The following is a 19,015-nucleotide window of genomic DNA, read 5'->3' as shown; positions in this document are numbered from 1 at the left end:
ACATTACCTTTATCAGCCAAACTTGTAATCTCATCAAAAAATATAAAATTAGTTTGACAGCATTTATTTTCTACAAATACATTTTATTTGCAATAATTATATTACTCTGCTTTAATTCTGTATTAATCAAGTCCTGTACCAGTTGCTCCATTATCTTTCCCAGGATCCAGTTGAAGTTGATAGGCCTATAATTACATGGGTCATTCTGTTCACCCTTTTTAAAATCTGGCATAACATTTGCTTCTTCCAGTATTCTGGAACTTTCTTAGTGCTCCAAGATTTATTGAAAATCATCTCTAATGGTTCAGCAAGATGCTGATTTAAAAATGTCCAACTTTAGTAGCTTCTGTTTAACATCCTCCAGAGATACTAGTGGAATGGAAAGAGTATTACCATGACTATATGATGAGACTATATAACCATTTTTTTCCTCAAATACAGAACAGAACTATTTATTGAACACATCTGCCTTTTCTGAATTATTTTTGATAATTCTACCATTTCCATCTAACACAACTGTCAAGATTCTTTTTGTTCCTAATATATTTTAAAAACTCCTTGTTGTCCTTAACTCTGGTGGTGATAGAGTGCTCCTTGTGCCCCTTTGCTTCCCTTATCAATTTTCTATAATTCCTAACATCTAATTACGTTCATTACTATCAACTTCCCTTTTCTTCCACTTGTTATATATTATTTTTTATAGCTACCTTAATTTCCTCTCTAAGCCAGGTTGGGTTTTGAACCAGTATGGCCTTATTTCTCAATTGTGGCTGTTTGGGCAACTAGTATGGTGTTCTTAAATAATTCCCAAATATCTTTCACTTTTTTCTGATTAAATTCTTCCTCTGAACTGATCTGGCTCATAATTGATTTTAGCCCCTGGCAAGCTGGGCCAGTTTGTTTACCTGCCAAGTCCGCAGGTTCGGCCAATCGCGGCTCCCACCGGCCGCAGTTCGCCGCTCCAGGCCAATGGGGGCTGCAGGAAGGGCGGCCAGCATGTCCCTCAGCATGTCCCTTCCTGCAGCCCCTATTGGCCTGGAGCAGCGAACCATGGGGGAGCTGCGATCGGACGAACCTGTGGACACAGCAGGTAAACAAACCGGCCCAGCCTGTCGGGACTTTCACCAGGGGCGGCTCTAGCAATTTCGCCGCCCCAAGCACAGCGGCACACCGCGGGGGGCGCTCTTCTGATCGCCGGTTCCACGGCTCCGGTGGACCTCCCGCAGGCATGCCTGCAGATGCTCCACCGAAGCCGCGGGACCAGCGGACCCTCCGCAGGCACGCCTGCGGGAGGTCCACCGGAGCCACCTGCCGCCCTCCCGGCGACTGGCAGAGCGCCCCCCGCGGCATGCCGCCCCAAGCACGCGCTTGGCATGCTGGGGCCTGGAGCCGCCCCTGGCTTTCACTAAACAAGCGGCGGCCCTAGTTTGAGAACCACTGGTCTAAAGCACTAACAGACTATTAGGAACCATTAAGAAAGGGAGAGATAAGACAGAAATATCATGCCACTATATAAATCCATGGTATGCCTATCCCTTGAATACTGTGTGCAGTTCTGGTCACCCTATCTCAAAAAAGATATTAGAAATGGAAAAAGTACAGAGAAGGGGAATACAAATGATTATGGGTGTGGAACAACTTCCATATGAGGAGAGATTAAAAAGACTGAGGCTGCTTATCTTAGAAAAGAGAAGACTAAGTGGGGATATGACAAAAGTCTATAAAATCATGAATGGTATGGAGAAAGTGAATAAGGAAGTGTTGGTTATCCTTTCACATAACAAGAACTAAGGGTCATCCAATGAAATTAATAGGCAGCAGGCTTAAAACATAAGAAATACTTCTTCACACAACGCACAGCCAATCTGTGGAATTTGTTGACATGGGGTATTGTGAAGGCCAAAAGTATAACTGGATTTAAAAAAGAATTAGCTACGTTCATGGATGATAGGTCTATCAATGGCTATCAGCCAAGATGGTCAGGTATGCAACCTCATGTTCTGGATGTCCCTAAACCTTTAACTATCAGACATTAGGAATGGACAACAGGAGATGGCTCACTCTAACTTTCCCTGTTGTTTATTCCCTCTAAAATCTCTGGCACAAGCCACTTCAGAACACAGAATACAATAGAATCTCAGCATTACAACCACCTCAGGAATGAAAGTTGTTCGTAACTTTGAAAAGTTCACAATTCTCAAGAACAAAACGTTATGGTTCTTTCAAAGTTTACAACTGAACATTTGACTTAATACAGCTTTGAAACTTTACTATGCAGAAGAAAAATGCTTTTTTTGGGGGGGTAATTTACATTTAACACAGTACTGTACTGTATTTGCCTTTTTTTTTTCCAATTTAGTCTCTCCTGTTGCCTGTACTTCTGGTTCCAAATGAGGTGTGTGGTTGATGGGTCAGTTCCTCACTCTGGTGTTGGTAACTCTGAGATTCTACTGTACTGGGCTAAACAGCCCATTGGTTTGACCCAATATTGCCATTCGTATGTTCTTTATAAGAGTTAGGCATGCGTGTAAGGACATGCAAGTTGACTTGCAACAGCAGATGAACAGAGGCACATCTGACAGGTGTGTGCATCCCACCAGGTTAGCTGAGCATGCATTATACCTCTTACCCCAGTTAGGCCCCTCCCCCCCCCATAGGGTTGCTAACTTTCTAATCACACAAACTGAACATTCTTGCCCTGCCCCTTCTCCGAGGCCCTGCCCCCACTCACTCCATCCCCCCTCCCTCTGTCGCTCGCTCTTCCCCACCCTCACTCACTCATTTTCACTGGACTGGGGCAAGGGGTTGGGGTGCAGGAGGGATGAGGGCTCCAGATAGGGGTGCAGGCTCCAGGGTGGGCAGAAATGAGGGGTTCAGAGTGCAGGAGGGGGCTCTGAGCAGGGGCTGAAGGGTTTGGCGTGTAGGAGGGAGCTCTGGGCTAAGGCAGGGGATTGGGGTGTGGGAGGGGGTACAGGCTCTGGGCTAGGGCGTGCAAGCTCTAGAGTGGGGCCAGAAATGAGGAAGAAGAGCAGCAGAATATAGACCCTGGACTTCAGAAAAACAGACTTTGATCCCCTGAGAGGCTAATATGAGGGGGAAAGGAGTCCAGGATTGTTGGCTCTATTTTAAAGAAGCTTTACTGAGGGTGCAGGAATAAACCATCCTGATATGTAGAAAGAATAGCAAATATGGCAGGCGATCAGCTTGGCTTAATAGCGAAATCTTCGGTGATCTTAAACACAAAAAGAAAGCTTACAAGAAGTGGAAACTTGGACAGATGATTAGGGAAGAGTATGAAAATACTGCTCGAGCATGCAGGGGTAATCAGGAAGGCCAAAGCACAATTGGACTTGCAGCTAGCAAGGGATATGAAGGTAACAAGAAGGGTTTCCACAGGTATGTTAGCAACAAGGTGGTCAGGGAAAGTGTAGGACCCTTACTGAATGGGAGAGGCACTCAAGTGACAGATGATGTGGAGAAAAGTGAATACTCAATGCTTTTTTGCCTTGGTCTTCACAGGCAACGTCAGCTCCAATGGGAGCTGCAGAGTCAGCTCTCGCCTGGCCGCACCTCAGCCTAGGAGCCAGAGACATGGCGGCCGCTTCCTGAGCGCTACACGGAGCCTGCCAGCCCTGCACCAACTGGACTTTTAACAGCCTGGTCAGCGCCAGGGTCCCTTTTTGCCCTGGTAACCCCACTCCCCAGTCACAAGCCTGTCACACCTGCCCCATCCATCTCCTCCGCTCCCTCTCAAACACGGGCCCCAAGGCAGCTCAGCCCTACGCTTCCTACCTGCCCCTGCCTTCCACCCCCGCCCCCACGTTCTCACAGGCACCGAGCTCTGCCCCCACCCCGCCTCAGGCCGGGGGGGCGCTGTACGCCCCCCACCCCCGAGCCATGCACCTCCCCGCAGCGCTTGGACACAGCGCAGGGCCCCCGCGCCCGCCCCAGGACCCTCCCTGCCACGTGCCCCACCCCGGCCTAACTGCCGCAGGGCCCGGCCCGCTCTGCCCAGGGTCCCACCCGCCCGCGGGGGCACAGACACTCCCGCACCGCACGGGGCCGCCCGCCGCTGCCGCCAGGGGCGGCCGATCCCAGGCCAGGGTCTGGCCCGCGCGCCGGTCACAGCAGCGTCCCGGGCGGCAGCGGCAGCAGCACACGCTCCCCTCGCCTAATGTTACTAGCTTGTTTATTATTTTGTAATGGGCGGGGGAGGGGGCGCCCCGCACGACCAATCAAGGACGCCGTTGCCTGGACTGATGGCAGCGTCCGGCCAATGCTGGGAGAGGGAGGGTCCCTGTGGTCACGCGCTTATTTATAGCATGACATCATCTGTTTGCCGCCGCAGCCTAGCTTGGTGGGGAGAGGAGGGAAGGGGCGGAGCTGGTGGGCGGGGAAGGAGCGGGGCAGGGCCGGTAGTGGGAGGGGAAGGTGTAGCTTGTTGGAGCTCGGGTACCTGGTGGCTCTTACAAAACCCTGAGCAGGCTGCGAAAAGAGTTGCCCTGCATTGCATACAGCTCCCACTCCATGCACTGCTGATGCATCTCTATGCCTGGTACAGCATGTTGTATACATCCCCCAGGCAAGTGTCCACGGACCTGCTACTCGGGGGTCAGGAGAAGCTCTTTGTGCTTGCCAGTGGCTTTTAACTCATTCCCTTGTACTCTGACATCCTGCTCAGTTCTTTGCAAATAATTCTGCTGCATGGGGGAAAGGAGAGGAGGGGGCAAAGGATTCCTGAATGTACTTTTGAGCCTCTCAGGCGAAAGGAGCTTTATTTATGCTAATAATAATAGATGCATTGTGATATTTGTTCTATCTTTTGTGGCACCTTTCTTGGAAGCCTCTCAAAACACTTTACAAACATTCATAAAGAATACCTCATAACACCTGTTGGAGGTGGACTGACTGTATGTGCCTAAGGCAGAGATCATGTCTTCAAATATCTAGGAAAAGGGGCATGTTAAATTATACTAATATGGTAATTAAGTAATAAACCAGTATTAACCCTATATGGGGTAACTGAGGCATAAACAGGTTAAGTTACTTTCTGAAGATTACACCAATCAGCATCAGAGCAAAGAGCAGAACCACATTTCCAGACTCATTTGAGGAGTCCTGGTGAAATGAATAAAGCATCCAAGCAAGTGATCAGAGCTGTTGATCTGTGAAATATTGAGTGAAAAAAATTGAGATTTTTAAATGCCTCATTGAATGACATACACAGAGCAAAATCTTCCATCATAGAGGTGAAATACTTCAGATATTACATAAAAATTAGTGCAAGAAAGGACTCTCCCTTTTAAAGTCTTAGCAGCTTAGATTAATTCCACTATACAAACTGAACTATTGCAATATTGCAAACCCCCAAGTATTAAAAATCCATACAACAGCCCCCCCAATCATGAGCTGTTTAAAAAAAACTACATGTGGTTTTCTTTCTATCTGACTTTGAGTTTTTGAGCCCTTAGAATACACACATCAAATTTTCAAGCTTTTCTCTGGAACCATGAGGTCTAGGAGTGTATGGTTGTTTTAAATTAAAGCTGAGATTTCATTTAATAGGACTTTGGGGTCTGGGTCTTTAAGGAAAAACACCAAATATTGCAAGACTCACAATTAAATTGTGAAAGCTGGCAACACAGCTATTGCTTAAATTATATACACTTTGGGGTTCTTGTTTTCAATAAAATAAATGGTTAAAAATCTACTTCTCCCACTTAGTGGATGGTCCTTTTCTTGCGGTCCTTGCTCAGTCCAGACACTATTTGAATTCAGTGAGAGTTTTTCTTGAGTAAAGACTACAAGACCGAGAGCTGTGGTAAACTCTAGCAGCTCAACCCCAGCTGATGGGAAGCAGACTGGACTGTAATTGGGAATTGTAGAGTAGAAGAGATCTTCTCACTTCTCCAGTCTGCTTTATAATTCCCTGCTGAGATTTATATTTTTTGGGCCTTCTGCAGTAGATTGCTTTCCCTTAGATTGGTCTGGCTGTCTGCTGGAGCCAGCATCTGCAGTCTCTGGGGCCTGCAGAGTGTGGAAGGCGGCAGATACTTTCTACTGGATGCAGGCATATTTGAGTTTAAAACTTCCCAGTTTTAGGGCCCATTTCTCAACCCTGAGCCAAGCCCTCTTGGTAAAAGAGGTTTCCGTAGTGATAAGGGGAAGGAATTCTCCTTCCTTTTCCACAGTAATGCAACCATTTCATCTGTCGCTGCACTGTATCTCCCCTCCCCCCCCCACAAGGATATTTAGTGAGTTAATAATCCACAGTCAAAACTCACCCTTAGTCTTCCAAATCACAGTGTTCATTGTTCAGAGGGAAAGTTTGTGGGGCACAGCTCTTGTAACCTTCTCTGGCAAACCCTGGATTCATTCACTGCAAAATTGGACCTCGACTTTATTGAGTATGCATATTTGTTGTATGGTGTGCAATGAACGAGGCAGGTTGACACATTAAAAATGAGGCCAAAAAAAAATTTAAGAGCTGCCTCATTGTATAACTGTATTTTACTACATAGGAGCATAGGAGCAGCCATCCTAGGTCAGACCTGACATCCAGCTAGACCAGTATCCTATCTCTGACAGCCAGTACCAGATGTTTCAAAGGAAAGTGCAAGAAACCCTGCAGTAGACAGCTATGGAACAGTCTGCCCATAAGGACATTTTCTTCCTAATCCCCTCAATTAGAGGTTGTCTTATGCCCTGAAACATGAGCATTTATATTCCTTCCAAAAATATCTGAGTGTTACTTTTTTTCAAACCTTACTATTATAACTCTGGACAGATTTTCTAGTTATCTATGAAGATGGCCAATCCTTTTTTGAATCATGATGAGTTCTTGGCCTCAGTTATACCTTGTGGTAATGAGTTCTACATTCTAATTCTGCATTGTGTGAAAAAACATTTATTTTTATCTTTTTATATCCTTTTAAAATTGCTGCCTTTAGTTTCACTTACTGTTCCATTGTTCTTGTATATAAGACAGGGTGGTGGACTGAAGTTTCTGATCTACCTTCTTACCATTTGTTATTTTATATACCTTCATCCTAATCCCTTGTATTGGTTTCCTCTTGAAGGTAAAAACTGCTAGTCTTTCCAATTTTGTCTCATAAGGAAGTTTTTCTTTGTCTTTTATCATTCTTGTGACTTGTCAGCCATCTTTGAATCCCCTCTATTTCTGCATATCTTTTTTGAGTTGGGGTGCTCAGAACTGAACACAGTATCACAATATGCAGGTGAGTGTGCACCATTGATTTAAATATATCTGTACATTTAAAGAGTTCCCCATGCTGCATAGGAGCAGCCATCCTAGGTCAAACGTGACATCCAGCTAGACCAGTATCCTATCTCTGACAGCCAATACCAGAGCACAAAAATAGGTAATATAACAAAAAAGGTAATATAACATCAGGCTAAATTTCTTTAGTAAGTTCTGCTGGATGGAGACAAATTGCAGCCCTACCAGCTCTTCCCCCAACCAGTCCACTCCTCCCTTGCTCACTCACTATATTCCCTCACCCATACCAACCTCTGGATTTGTAGATAGCCTTCCCCACAATTCAGGAAAGGAGATGTTTCCACAGAAGCTGCTGAATCCCACCTTCCATGTGGGAAGAGCGGCATCACATACCTCTGTGTAGAAGCATGACCCACCACAATAAGTAGTTAAGTAGAGTGTGTGGAAAACATAGCTCTGCCTTGAAGAGTTTTCAGTCTGAATAGACAAAATACATGGGTGAATTCTCAAAAGGTGTCAGTGCTGGCCTAATTCTGCTCGGCCACTGAAGCCAATGATAAAACTCCTGTAAACTGAGCCCTTTTGAAAATCCTACCAATGGAGCTGAGGGAATGGATGCAACATGTGAGCAAAGTGAGTGAGTAGTTTTGTTTGGCATGTGGCATGTTAATTCCAAAAGATGTGTGTTTGTGCGTGTGTGTGTTTATGTTTGTAATGAGAGATCAATTAAGGATTTTGAGATTAGATATGAAAGAAGTGGTGAAGAAGTGAGTTTTAGGGAGGGACTTGAAGGAAGAGAGTGAGGCGATCATGAAGACTTTGGGCTAAATTCTGCTCCGTTTACATGCTGAATTCAGTGGGGCTACTCCTGGGATTGTAATAAGCAGCATTTAGCCCATTTACCTGTTTTTCATATTGAATTTTGTGCAGGTAAAAACTGTGGGTGTTATTAATTAAATTTTCATTCTTCGTCTACACCAGGGGTTCTCAAACTGGGGGTCGGGACCCCTCAGGGGGTTGTGAGGTTATTATATGGGGGGTTGTGAGCTGTCAGTCTCCAGCTCAAACCCCGCTTTGCCTCCAGAATTTGTAATGATCTTAAATATATAAAGAAGTGTTTTTAATTTATAAGGGGGGGGGTCACACTCAGAGGCTTCCTAAGTGAAAAGGGTCACCAGTACAAAAGTTTGAGAACTACTGCTCTACACAGCAACAGTGAAGACACTAAATTCTATGTGGCGCTATGAAGAAACGGCTAGTTGTTGTAACTCCCTTTGATAAAGACTATATGGCTGACATGTCAGTGGACTTTTAAAAGGAAGGATGATCTTCTTGTTAAGGCCCTGGATTGGGACTCAGGAAAATTAGCTTTAATTCCCAGCTCTGCCATAGACTTCCTGTGTGTCTTCAGAAAAATCACTTAATCTCTCTGTCCACCAATTCTCCATCTATATAATAGTGATAATGCTACTTCTTGTCTCCTATACTTTGTCTATCTGGCCTGCTTGGATGGTAAACTCTTTTGGACATAATCTGGCTCTTACCATCTATACATATAGCACACATACATAGTATATATAGCATCTAGCACAATAAAGCCAATCTCTTTTGGGGTGCCCATCATGCCAGCATAACTATGCCTTCAAATACATTGGTGGGGCAGAGTCAAAGTTATGTCTGCTTCCTACCCTCTCCTACTCCCCTGCACGAGGAAGGGACATAGAAGCTCTCCAGAGCCTGCTACCTCTCCCCCCAACCCATATGCAGAAAGTGGAGATACATCCCTTAGTGTTCTCACCATTCTCCATTAAATATGAATTTTCTTTACAAAATATTTCTGTTTGATCTCTTTTGGAAGGTATTTATTGACATGGAAGGTGTGCCAGCCAATCTAGATTTTAACAAATAGTCTAGTTCATACATTTCATAGAGTTTAAGTACAGAAGGGACCATTTTAAAAAGAGATTCTAAGCAACTAAGCATTTCAGTCCATGCCAGGACTGTGCCCTGGTAGTCAAGAAGGAAGCCTGGTCTCTTCTTGTGATATGAATCTGGAAAAAATGAAAGTGGGCCTAACCCTACTGGTAATTCTGGCAAATTAATTCCAACTATACAATGCTGGTCTCATTGAATACTGAGCTATATAAACTTTTCTTAAATAGGAGGAATTATGTTTAAAAATCTCAGTGCACACCCCAGTCACTGGATAGTCCAGGGCAATATTAGGAGAGAGACCCTATCACCTATAGGTCACTGGTTCCAGCCTGTGAACTACTGAAGATCCTTACCATTTAGTGACTGCTCAGAGATGAACTAGTGGTCTAAGCTCTTTGTAGAGTGTCTAGCACCATGGGATCCTGAACCATGACTGGGGATCCTAGGTGCTACCACATTATAAATAATACAAACTAATAATTAGCTTAGTTCTTAGCGGACAAATATCGGTGTCACAACTGTACCTTTGGTGATATCCTTACCAGAGACTGAACTACCCTTTAATTCCTATAGGTGGCCTCTGCAGACATGCCCACAGACTCAAACCTTGATTCTAAATGGGGTCATATTTTGAGATGTGTGTTAACTGCATTGAAATTTCCCTTTGTTGTTGGAACCTATGTTTATCCCAATTAATTCAATGTCCCCATTCCATCAGGAAAATTGAGGATTACTTGTATCCATATTAGAATGTACTAAATCTTGTAGTTGACATCTAAATTATATCCTATATCTGTTGAAGTTTTGCCCCCTATAATAAAATAATGGTGAAAGACTCCTAATAGGAGCGACTCAAATTTGCAATGGAGACAAAATACATAATTAGGGGCAAATTCTGAAAGCCATACCCTGTTTTGGCTTACTGAGAAAGGCATGCAGCATTAGAGCCTCGCTTTTTTATAACCATTTAAAATAAAATTATTTTAAACACTATTGCTAATCCATAATTATAAATAAACCAAGGATAATTTTATTTGTCTTCTGAGCTAATTCTATTTTTTTCTTCTGCCATGAAACACATTAGAAGCAAATCTATTTTTCAATAGGCAGTTGTCTATAACTGGTACTTGGGAAGATGCTATTTTTGTATTAAATCGAATTTTAAAAAGTAAATACAAATCTGTGCAGTACTAATACATTTATGTTACCATGTTATATAGTTATACCTACATTTATGTTACTAGATCTATATCTGGTATACCCGTTGGCTTTGCCAAACTGTAGAAGTAATTAACAGAGCCTTCCTTTGAGCTATTTAGGAGTGGTTTCTATTACAGTATGTACTCCAAAGAGGAAGTCAAGTGGAATTATATGCAGATACATACATGTCTGAACATGTTCCCCTAGTCACTCAAAGTGCGGAATGAAATTTTGAAGAGACACTGTCACGTTTATATGGCGTAAAATACAGGTTTTCTAAAAATAACTTATACAAAGTTTAAGATCAAGAGAAATAATTCCATGAATGTAGAACAAAAATTACAATGAAAACAGTTTTAAAAACAAAAGCAAAGCAAAGCAAAGCAAAAAAAAACAAAAAAAACCCTCTGTTGTGTTTACAACCCAAACGTTACATGGTAAAATGATTACAAACAATAAATATTGAAATAATGTTAGTGGATGAGCACCTAAGTGAATCTGACTAAAATTAACTATAAACAGAAGTGATACTAATTAGTCTATTTGCATTGTCTAATATGAGATAAATGCAGAAAGTAAACAAACAATATAATAATAATATAAAAATACAACGTTGCACTTTTACAGCAACTTCTATATGAGAATCTCAAAGGACTTTACAAACAGTAATCAATTATATCCCATAACTCCATTGTTAAATAAATACATATACATATTTTATAGATGGGGAAACTGAGGTACAGCAAAGGAAGTGACATCTTCAAGATCACACAGAGTCAGTGGCAGAGTGGATTAATAAAAAAAAAGTAAATAAGATGTTCTCCCATCCTCTAGTTTGAATAAATTAAGATGTGTGTAGCCAGGCAATGGGCTTTTAAATATTATATAGTTAATAAGGTGGTGTCTCTTTAAGTCTGTACAGATTCGCAATGTGATTCTTGGCCTGATACCATATGACACACTCTGAATGTCCTGACTTTCGAGGAGTTAAAGACAGACTATTAACAGTGCATTTGCTGTTGACAGAGACAGATCTATATGATAACACAGGTTTCTGTAGTAGTCTGGAAACTTGCCCCTCTGCTTGCGGCTTAGATCATCAGCCCTCCCTGTGGGCGGGGACAAGGCTGCTGTATGGTTAGGTTGAGTCTCGCTGCGTGCGTCTATAACTTTGTGTTGGTTGCTGCTGCTGGTGGATAGGAGAAGGAATGTGGAAGTCAGTAGAGTGCAGGGTGACAGGCTGGTCGGGCGAGCTGCAGCAGCAGCATTATTTCTCCCTGGCAGATCATTTGCTTTTCGCCTTCTGTTTACAGAGGTATCGTGCGGTTTTTTGCTTTCTCCTCCTTTGCCTTTAAAGGGAAGGCGATTAGAAGCTGAAGACGCAGCAGCAGGAGAATCAGGAAACCATGCACCAGCGCTGCTTTTTCCTCCTGTGAATCTGGATCTTTATTTTTGCTGGAGAGGGTAGAGGTTGCTGCTGGTTCTTCCCCCTTCCGTCCTTCCCCTGCCGATGTGTCTTTCTCTGTCTCTTTTGCCAGTGTTTTTTAAATGACTTGAGCGAAGGGGGGAAAAACTGTCAAGATGGCAGCAGCAGGAGCAAGGAGGTTATGAATGTGGTGTTGATGCTGGAACAAAACCCATCCTCTTGGCAGCCCTACGGAGGGCTTAAAGCTTCTGGACCTGTTGGAAGACTGGTGATTTGATTTGTTTTTGTTTTGCTTTCCTCGCCAGAAGGGTAAAAAATCCAGAGTGGCGTTTTCTTCCCCTGTTCGGTTGGTTGTGAAATTTAGTTTTGTATATAGAGATCTATATATTTTTCGCAAAGTGGAATGCATAACTACGGCAAATGCTAGTGTGCAATTGGAGGTACATTAAGACTTCAGCTCCCTTTGGGGCGTTTTGAAGGAAGAAAGTCATCAATGTAATTTGAAGGACCCATCTCTTTTCTCCCCGGACAGAGAGAGAGAGAGAAAAAAAGGAAAACGGCTACCAGAGCAGCCGGGAGCAGGCTTGGTGGTGTTGGACGGGTCTCTCTCCGATGGATACAGCGTGATTGCCAGTGGAGCACTTCTGCAGCTGCATGGAGTGAAACATAAACAAACACACACCACTGAGCTGCACCAACTCCGCTGCGTTTGGGCTGCTGCTGGCGCCATCCCCCCACCCATCGGGATCCAGAGGCGCATCTGGAACCTCTGGCCTCGCCTGATCCCTTATTGATCGCCTTGTGATTATTAGTAGTATTGTGTGTGTGTGTGCACTGTCTGCTGGGAGAGGGGGCGGGGGAAGACAGGCGGCTGCAGGACTTTAATGGAGAGTGGCATGTTCGCTCGCTCCCCCCTGCCTGGTAGGCACTGATCCGCAGCGGCAGGAGGAGGATTGGGGTCCGGACCTGTCTATCCCATCGCAGCACCAGGAGGAGCAGCAGCAGCGGGAGGAGGGGAAGCCAAGATGGCAGAGGCATCTCCCCCTGCCCCCCTCTCCCCTCTGGACGTGGAGCTGGACCCCGAGTTCGAGCCCCAGAGCCGGCCCCGCTCCTGCACTTGGCCCCTACAGAGGCCTGAGTTGCAGGCGAGCCCGGCCAAGCCCTCGGAGGAAGCGGCCGCGGACGCCGCCTCCATGATCCCCGAGGAGGAGGACGACGAGGAGGAAGGGGGCAGCTCGCCCATGGCCATCGGCAGTGCCGTCCCCGGCGGCGGCGGAGGGGAACCGGAGGAGGCGGCCCGGCTGCTGGCCCCGCTGGCCGGGGTCGGGACGGAGGGCTCGGGCCAGGCCCCCGGGGCAGCGGCCGCTGGGGGCAGCGGGCTGAGCGGGGGGCAGCCGGCGGCGGCGCCGCGGAAATGCTCGTCCCGGCGGAACGCGTGGGGCAACCTGTCCTACGCCGACCTGATCACCCGCGCCATCGAGAGCGCCCCGGACAAGCGGCTCACGCTGTCCCAGATCTACGACTGGATGGTGCGCTGCGTGCCCTACTTCAAGGATAAGGGCGACAGCAACAGCTCGGCCGGCTGGAAGGTGAGGGGGGCCGGGGTGTCCCGGGAGCAGAGGGGGCTGGGGCAGGGGGCTGGAAGGTGACGGGGCGGGATGTCCCGGGAGCAGAGGGGGCGGGGCGGTGAGGGGGCTGGAAGGTGACGGGGATGTCCAGGAGCAGAGGGCGGGCGGTGAGGGGGCGGGATGTCCCGGGAGCAGAGGGGGCAGGGCGGTGAGGGGGCTGGGGTGTCCCGGGAGCAGAGGGGGCGGGGCGGTGAGGGGGCCAGGGTGTCCCGGGAGCAGAGGGGGCAGGGCGGTGAGGGGGCCGGGGTGTCCCGGGAGCAGAGGGGGCAGGGCGGTGAGGGGGCCGGGGTGTCCCGGGAGCAGAGGGGGCAGGGCGGTGAGGGGGCGGGATGTCCCGGGAGCAGAGGGGGCGGGCGGTGAGGGGGCCGGGGTGTCCCGGGAGCAGAGGGGGGCGGGATGTCCCGGGAGCAGAGGGCCGGGCGGGACGGGGAGGGATGCAGCAGAAGGGCTGGAAGGTGAGGGGGGCAGGGGGTACCCCGAGGGAGGGGGGACCGGGATGTGCCCCGGGGGGCGGGAGTGGCACTCAGCACGGGGGTTAGGGAGGCTCTCAGGAGGCGGTACCGGAGTCAAGGTACAGAGAGGGTGCCCGGCGGGAGGCAGAGAGCGTGGGAGGGTCCCCGGGGGGAAGCGGGGGCGGGGGGAGCTGGACCGCGCTCAGCCAGTAGCAGGCTCCTGTGCGGCACCCCTGGTGCGCTGGTGCCGCTGGTGGCTGCCTGGAGCTCGGTGCGGAGGAGCTGGCGCGGGATGGGTCGGAGGGGCGATGGGTGACCGAGGCGCACTAGCCCGGAATTAAAGTAGTTAACTGCGGAGGAGCAGCAGCGTTTTAGTGCCGTGTCCGTGGAGCACAATACTGGGATCCCAGCCCCGCGCTTCGCAGGCAGCGGGCTCTTCGGTGTCCTAGCCGGGGGAGGGGGGAAGGATCGGTGCTTTCCTGCCTTTGAAATGCAAGAAGCAGATACTCGGAAGAGACCTTGGACTCTTGAGCCTCTCAATCATTTGAACTCCTCGCCTTGTACCTTCCTCTTCCTTGGAGTGACATCTGCCAGGCAAACTCTGCCTTGCACGGCTCTCCAGTTAAATATTAAACGTGGGAGGCACCGGAGGCCAATGAACTTCCTGAAAAGCTTTGGTGAGACTCCTCTTCGTATTGCTTGGTTGGCCGGGCCCCAGCACCTGCTGCTGACTGAACCGGTAGCTGATGTTTGCTAATTTGAGAGTGACCCAGGCTGCCTCCACTTTGTACTGGCGAAGCAGGCGGCTTCTCGGCTGGGAGAGGGGTTCTCTGTTTAGATGAAATTGGGTGACTCCTCTCTGCTGGCCCATGTCAGTTTCTTTAATGCTCGAGGCACGTGGTTTAAAGGGGGTGTGTGGCGTGGCCTCCAAGATCACAGAGACCCTGCTGCAGTGTGCTTAGCCTGATGTGCACCGGCGGCAACCTGAAATCTAGTCAGTTAAAATGAGTTAAAAGTAATTGCAGGGACCGCATCTGCATTGGAGTCCCTGTCAATTTTTGGGGTTTCACAATCACATTTTCTGAATTTGGAAAAAAATAGTCCCCCCCACCTCTTCCCTTGCTCTGCAGAAGACTCAGCCAGAGCTGAAGAAGAGCTCTGTGCAAGCTGGAAAGCTTGTCTCTCTCACCCACGGAAGTTAGTTCAATAAAAGATATGGCCTAACCCACCTTGTCTCTCACAGAAACCGTGAAAATTAACTAAATACAGAGGAAACAGTGGGAAGACTATGCATGGAATGCTGTCAAATGCACAAAACAACAAACTGAAAAATACAGACAAATATATTTTCTTTAATTTTTTTCAGTTGTAGGAATCTTAGCAGTTGCACGTGACAGTAGTAGCCAAAAATATACAGATGCAAATCTCAGAATTCAAATATAGAATTACTACTAGTTTTTCAAGAAAAATTCAAATTCCTCTCTCGACCCAAAAAAAGCCAAGAAAGGTGTATGCTTTTCCTTATAAAGTTAAATTAATGGTGGAATTCTTTAACGGGTGACTTCTCTGAATGTTTGGCATTTTTTCCCTGGTACGTTAGTGCATATAGGGACACTATTAATTGAGAAATCACACATATCTGAAAATATTATATATATACAGTTTTTACAGGTCACGCCTATGATTATTATAATGTAAAGATATTAGAGAAAAAATCATTTTCCAGATTTTTTACTTTGTGCATGTGAAAACACATTGTGTATAGTCAGGCTTTTGCTTTTGAAGATCACTTTTAAAATAAAGGTCTTACTGGTAGCTAATATTGGGTAGACAACATTTTAAAAGTACTTTACAAAACATGTTTGCTTTGGTATTGCATGCTCATCTATTAGTATGCCACTTGCAAAAATGCCATTTCTTTAAATGTTGCAGCTGCACAGTGAGAATGGGCACTTGCATGATGTAGGTCATATTCACAAAGGAGGGAAGACTGATTCAGTTAAATTTCATCATGTTGCCACTATGTGCCATTTTTAATTGAGCATCTTAATGGATGACAGGAGGAGGATTCTTGAGGAAGTTTTAGCATATTATATAGATGTTAACTTTCTGATTGAATCTCTATTTGATTTGAATAATAGAGAGCTTACATGATATAAAACAAATGAGTTGGAAATGTTGTATAAGCTGGAAGATTCTCATGTATTCATATGCTAGTAACCCATTCTTATGTTTTGATTTCTGAGTCAGACATACTACTAGGAAATTAATTTGAATACAGATGCAGGATTTTCACCCTCCCAAAATGGAGCATTACAGGAAAAATGTTGGCACTGCAATTGTCTCAGGCTAAGGAAATATTTTAAGAAAAAAGGCCAGTTTAATTCAAGACATATCTTAAAAACAGATGCATTTTAAAATTAGATGCCTATTTTATATATTGAATTGGATGAGGTTCCACAAGCATGATAGAGAGTGTGATAAGGCTTAAATCTAATATGACAATCCTTTTTTTCAAATATATACCTTTATGTCATTTGCAAAAACATTGGTTTCAGACCTCAGCTGTTCTATCTTATCTGCTATGACAAATCCAGTCTTTTGTTGAATACTTTGAGTTATCAATCAATGATCTCAAATCAAATGGAACTAAAAATTATAAAACAACATATAATGTATAGGTCTGATACTACTTCCATTGAATTTGGTGGCAAAACTCTCACAGACTTAAGTGGAAGTAGGAACTGGGCCATCGTGCAAAGTGCTTACATTGATTAGTATGCTTAATACACTTGCAGTTTTTCTGACAATTTATACTTTTAATTTGATATTGATTCCATTTCTGTGCAGAATTAACTGGTACTTGGAGCTAATTAAAATGTTAAAAAACTTGGATCCTTTGAGATTTCACTGATATAATTTAGTTCAGAAGTTTCTCACTGGTCTCTAAAATGACCTTCATCAGAAGATGAGGGCACATTAGAAGCTCAAAATCTTGTTTATGGTTGAGTGCAAGTTGTCTTTGAAACTGATGATAACATGTTTGATTTTGTTAGCAATCTGTGTATATGTTTGTGTGTGGCTGATAGGAACGTGATAAAGCAGGGGAAGGAGAGGTCAGGAGCTAATAATCTGCCAGGCATCCCAGAACAGAGATTTTAATTTCTAACAGGATTAGTGTTCTTTTTAAGCTGTGCATATGCATTTAAAACAGGGATCTTTCTATTTCTTGACCGGAATATCAGTTACTTTATATGGAAACATTCCTGTTTGACTCCATCTACATCTCAAAGGGTTTGTTTCCACAGTAGCTTGGAGAGTGATTCCCAGCTTCTGCACACTAGCTCTGCTTGAGTTAGCATCTAAATAAAGAAGCGTGGGTGCGGCCGCAGAGGTGGTGTCTTGTGCTAGCCGCCCAAGTGCAGTCCTACCCAGTGCCCTGGGAATCTATTCAGATGGCTAGACTGAACTGCTGCCCATTTTGCTGCGGCCACTCTACTCTTTTTAGGCGCTAGCTCAAGCAGAGCTAAGGAGCGTACTTCTACTTGTGTTGGGAATTATACCTCCCAGCTGCTGTGTAGTCATACCATTGGTATCTAAAACACAGTAAATTAATATACACTGTTTTATCATTTTATTTCCCTCATAAGAATGGGATATAACTGGTTAGAGGACATATGACTAACCTGTTCACTTTGGACCTTGGGAAAAGTCACAGGGAAACTGAGATTTCAAAAATGATAGAGATATGTGTACGAGAAAGCCTTTTACCTTAGTCTACAATTATTTTATTATATAGATAATTTCAGCTTCATAGACAAAGTTTAACAGTGTTATTCCTCTCTTGCATCAAAAGGGGAAACTGTCATTTTAAGTAAAGGTGAAAAAGATAACTTAGTTTTATTATCATACGTGTTATATATGAAATATTAATTTTGTTTCCAGTGTAATCAGCAGAACATACTTCATAAAAGTAGTTTAGACTAGTCTCCCCAAAACAATTACTTTACAAGCTATACATTAAAATTGCAACTATCATTCAACTGCTTTTTTTTTTCCCTGTGGTTAGGAAGACAACATTATGTTTCCTCTAATTCAGATAAAATTTGTCCAATTCACACACCAACAGGCTGATTTGTTTCCCCTCCCCTCCAACAACCCATTGGAATGTTAGCTTATCTAACATTGGTTGGCCTCTAACTAGTGCAGTAATATATAATAAATCTTCCTAGGTGCAGCATGCTGCATACACTCTAGATACTCACATGCAGGTCTTTTCAACCCTAACTTATATTTTTCCAAACCACCCCACAATTATTTAGATATATGATTCAATAACTGCTCACTGCTTCAAATAGTGATAAAAGTGAATGTTTTAGTTTTTGATGTCTATGAAAAACATGCTTTGAAAGAAAGAGACTGTGCATGCTCTGTTGTACAGAAGCACATGTCCTGATAGTGTCTTGTCAGTGCGCAATATGTAAGGTGAATCTTGTTGTTACTACCACAGAGGTTCCTGTTCACCAGACTTGCACGTGTTACAGTTTTCTAAATATCAGAGGGGTAGCCATGTTAGTCTGGATCTGTAAAAGCAGCAAAGAGTCCTGTGGCACCTTATAGACTAACAGATGTTTTGGAGCATGAGCTTTCGTGGGTGAATACCCACTTCGTCCGATGCAAGTTTTCTAAATGAAAGTATCTAATGCCACATCAAAATGCTGCATTCAAAATGTGAATTCACAAAATCAGTGTATCAGAACTGATTTTTATTAACTTTGTTAAATTGTTCAGGATTCAGTAACTTTCTTTGCTCAATATTTTTCATCTGCCCTGAAATGGTATCTTCAGGCACCTTTGTATGTAGGTTGGAGGAATGTGCCGTTTCACTGTAACTTCTGTAAGTACTTTGGTATCTCTTGCCATAATATTATTTTGTAACTTCTTATGGCAATACTCTGTGAAACTCAATCCTTCCTCTACATGAAGAGTACACTAGAGGGACTATTTTCCTCTTTATTGAGCAGAATCCCAAGACTGTGAAATTGGTCCTTTATGAACATCTACCAGTAATTCCCAAGTTTAAATGCAGACCATTTGTTTTGTTTTATTTTTGTATCATGAGCCTAATAAAGTT

The 19,015-nt window shown here is 44.9% G+C and overlaps 1 protein-coding gene across 1 annotated transcript in view; it reads left to right on the top strand.

Moving 5' to 3' along the window:
* Positions 1–11,565: 11,565 nt before the first annotated feature.
* Positions 11,566–19,015, top strand: part of FOXO3 (forkhead box O3) — a 148,850-nt gene continuing 141,400 nt past the window's right edge. Inside the window, exon 1 of the mRNA XM_039529802.1 lies at positions 11,566–13,390. Coding sequence (XP_039385736.1) covers positions 12,827–13,390 — 564 coding nt within the window. The 5' untranslated portion in view covers positions 11,566–12,826. The remainder of the gene's footprint in view (positions 13,391–19,015) is intronic.

This window comes from Mauremys reevesii, linkage group 3 (assembly GCF_016161935.1).
Source record: "Mauremys reevesii isolate NIE-2019 linkage group 3, ASM1616193v1, whole genome shotgun sequence".
Lineage (NCBI taxonomy): Eukaryota > Metazoa > Chordata > Testudines > Geoemydidae > Mauremys > Mauremys reevesii.
The sequence above is the reverse complement of the archived record's forward strand: the minus strand, read 5'-3'. Positions and strand labels throughout refer to the sequence as shown.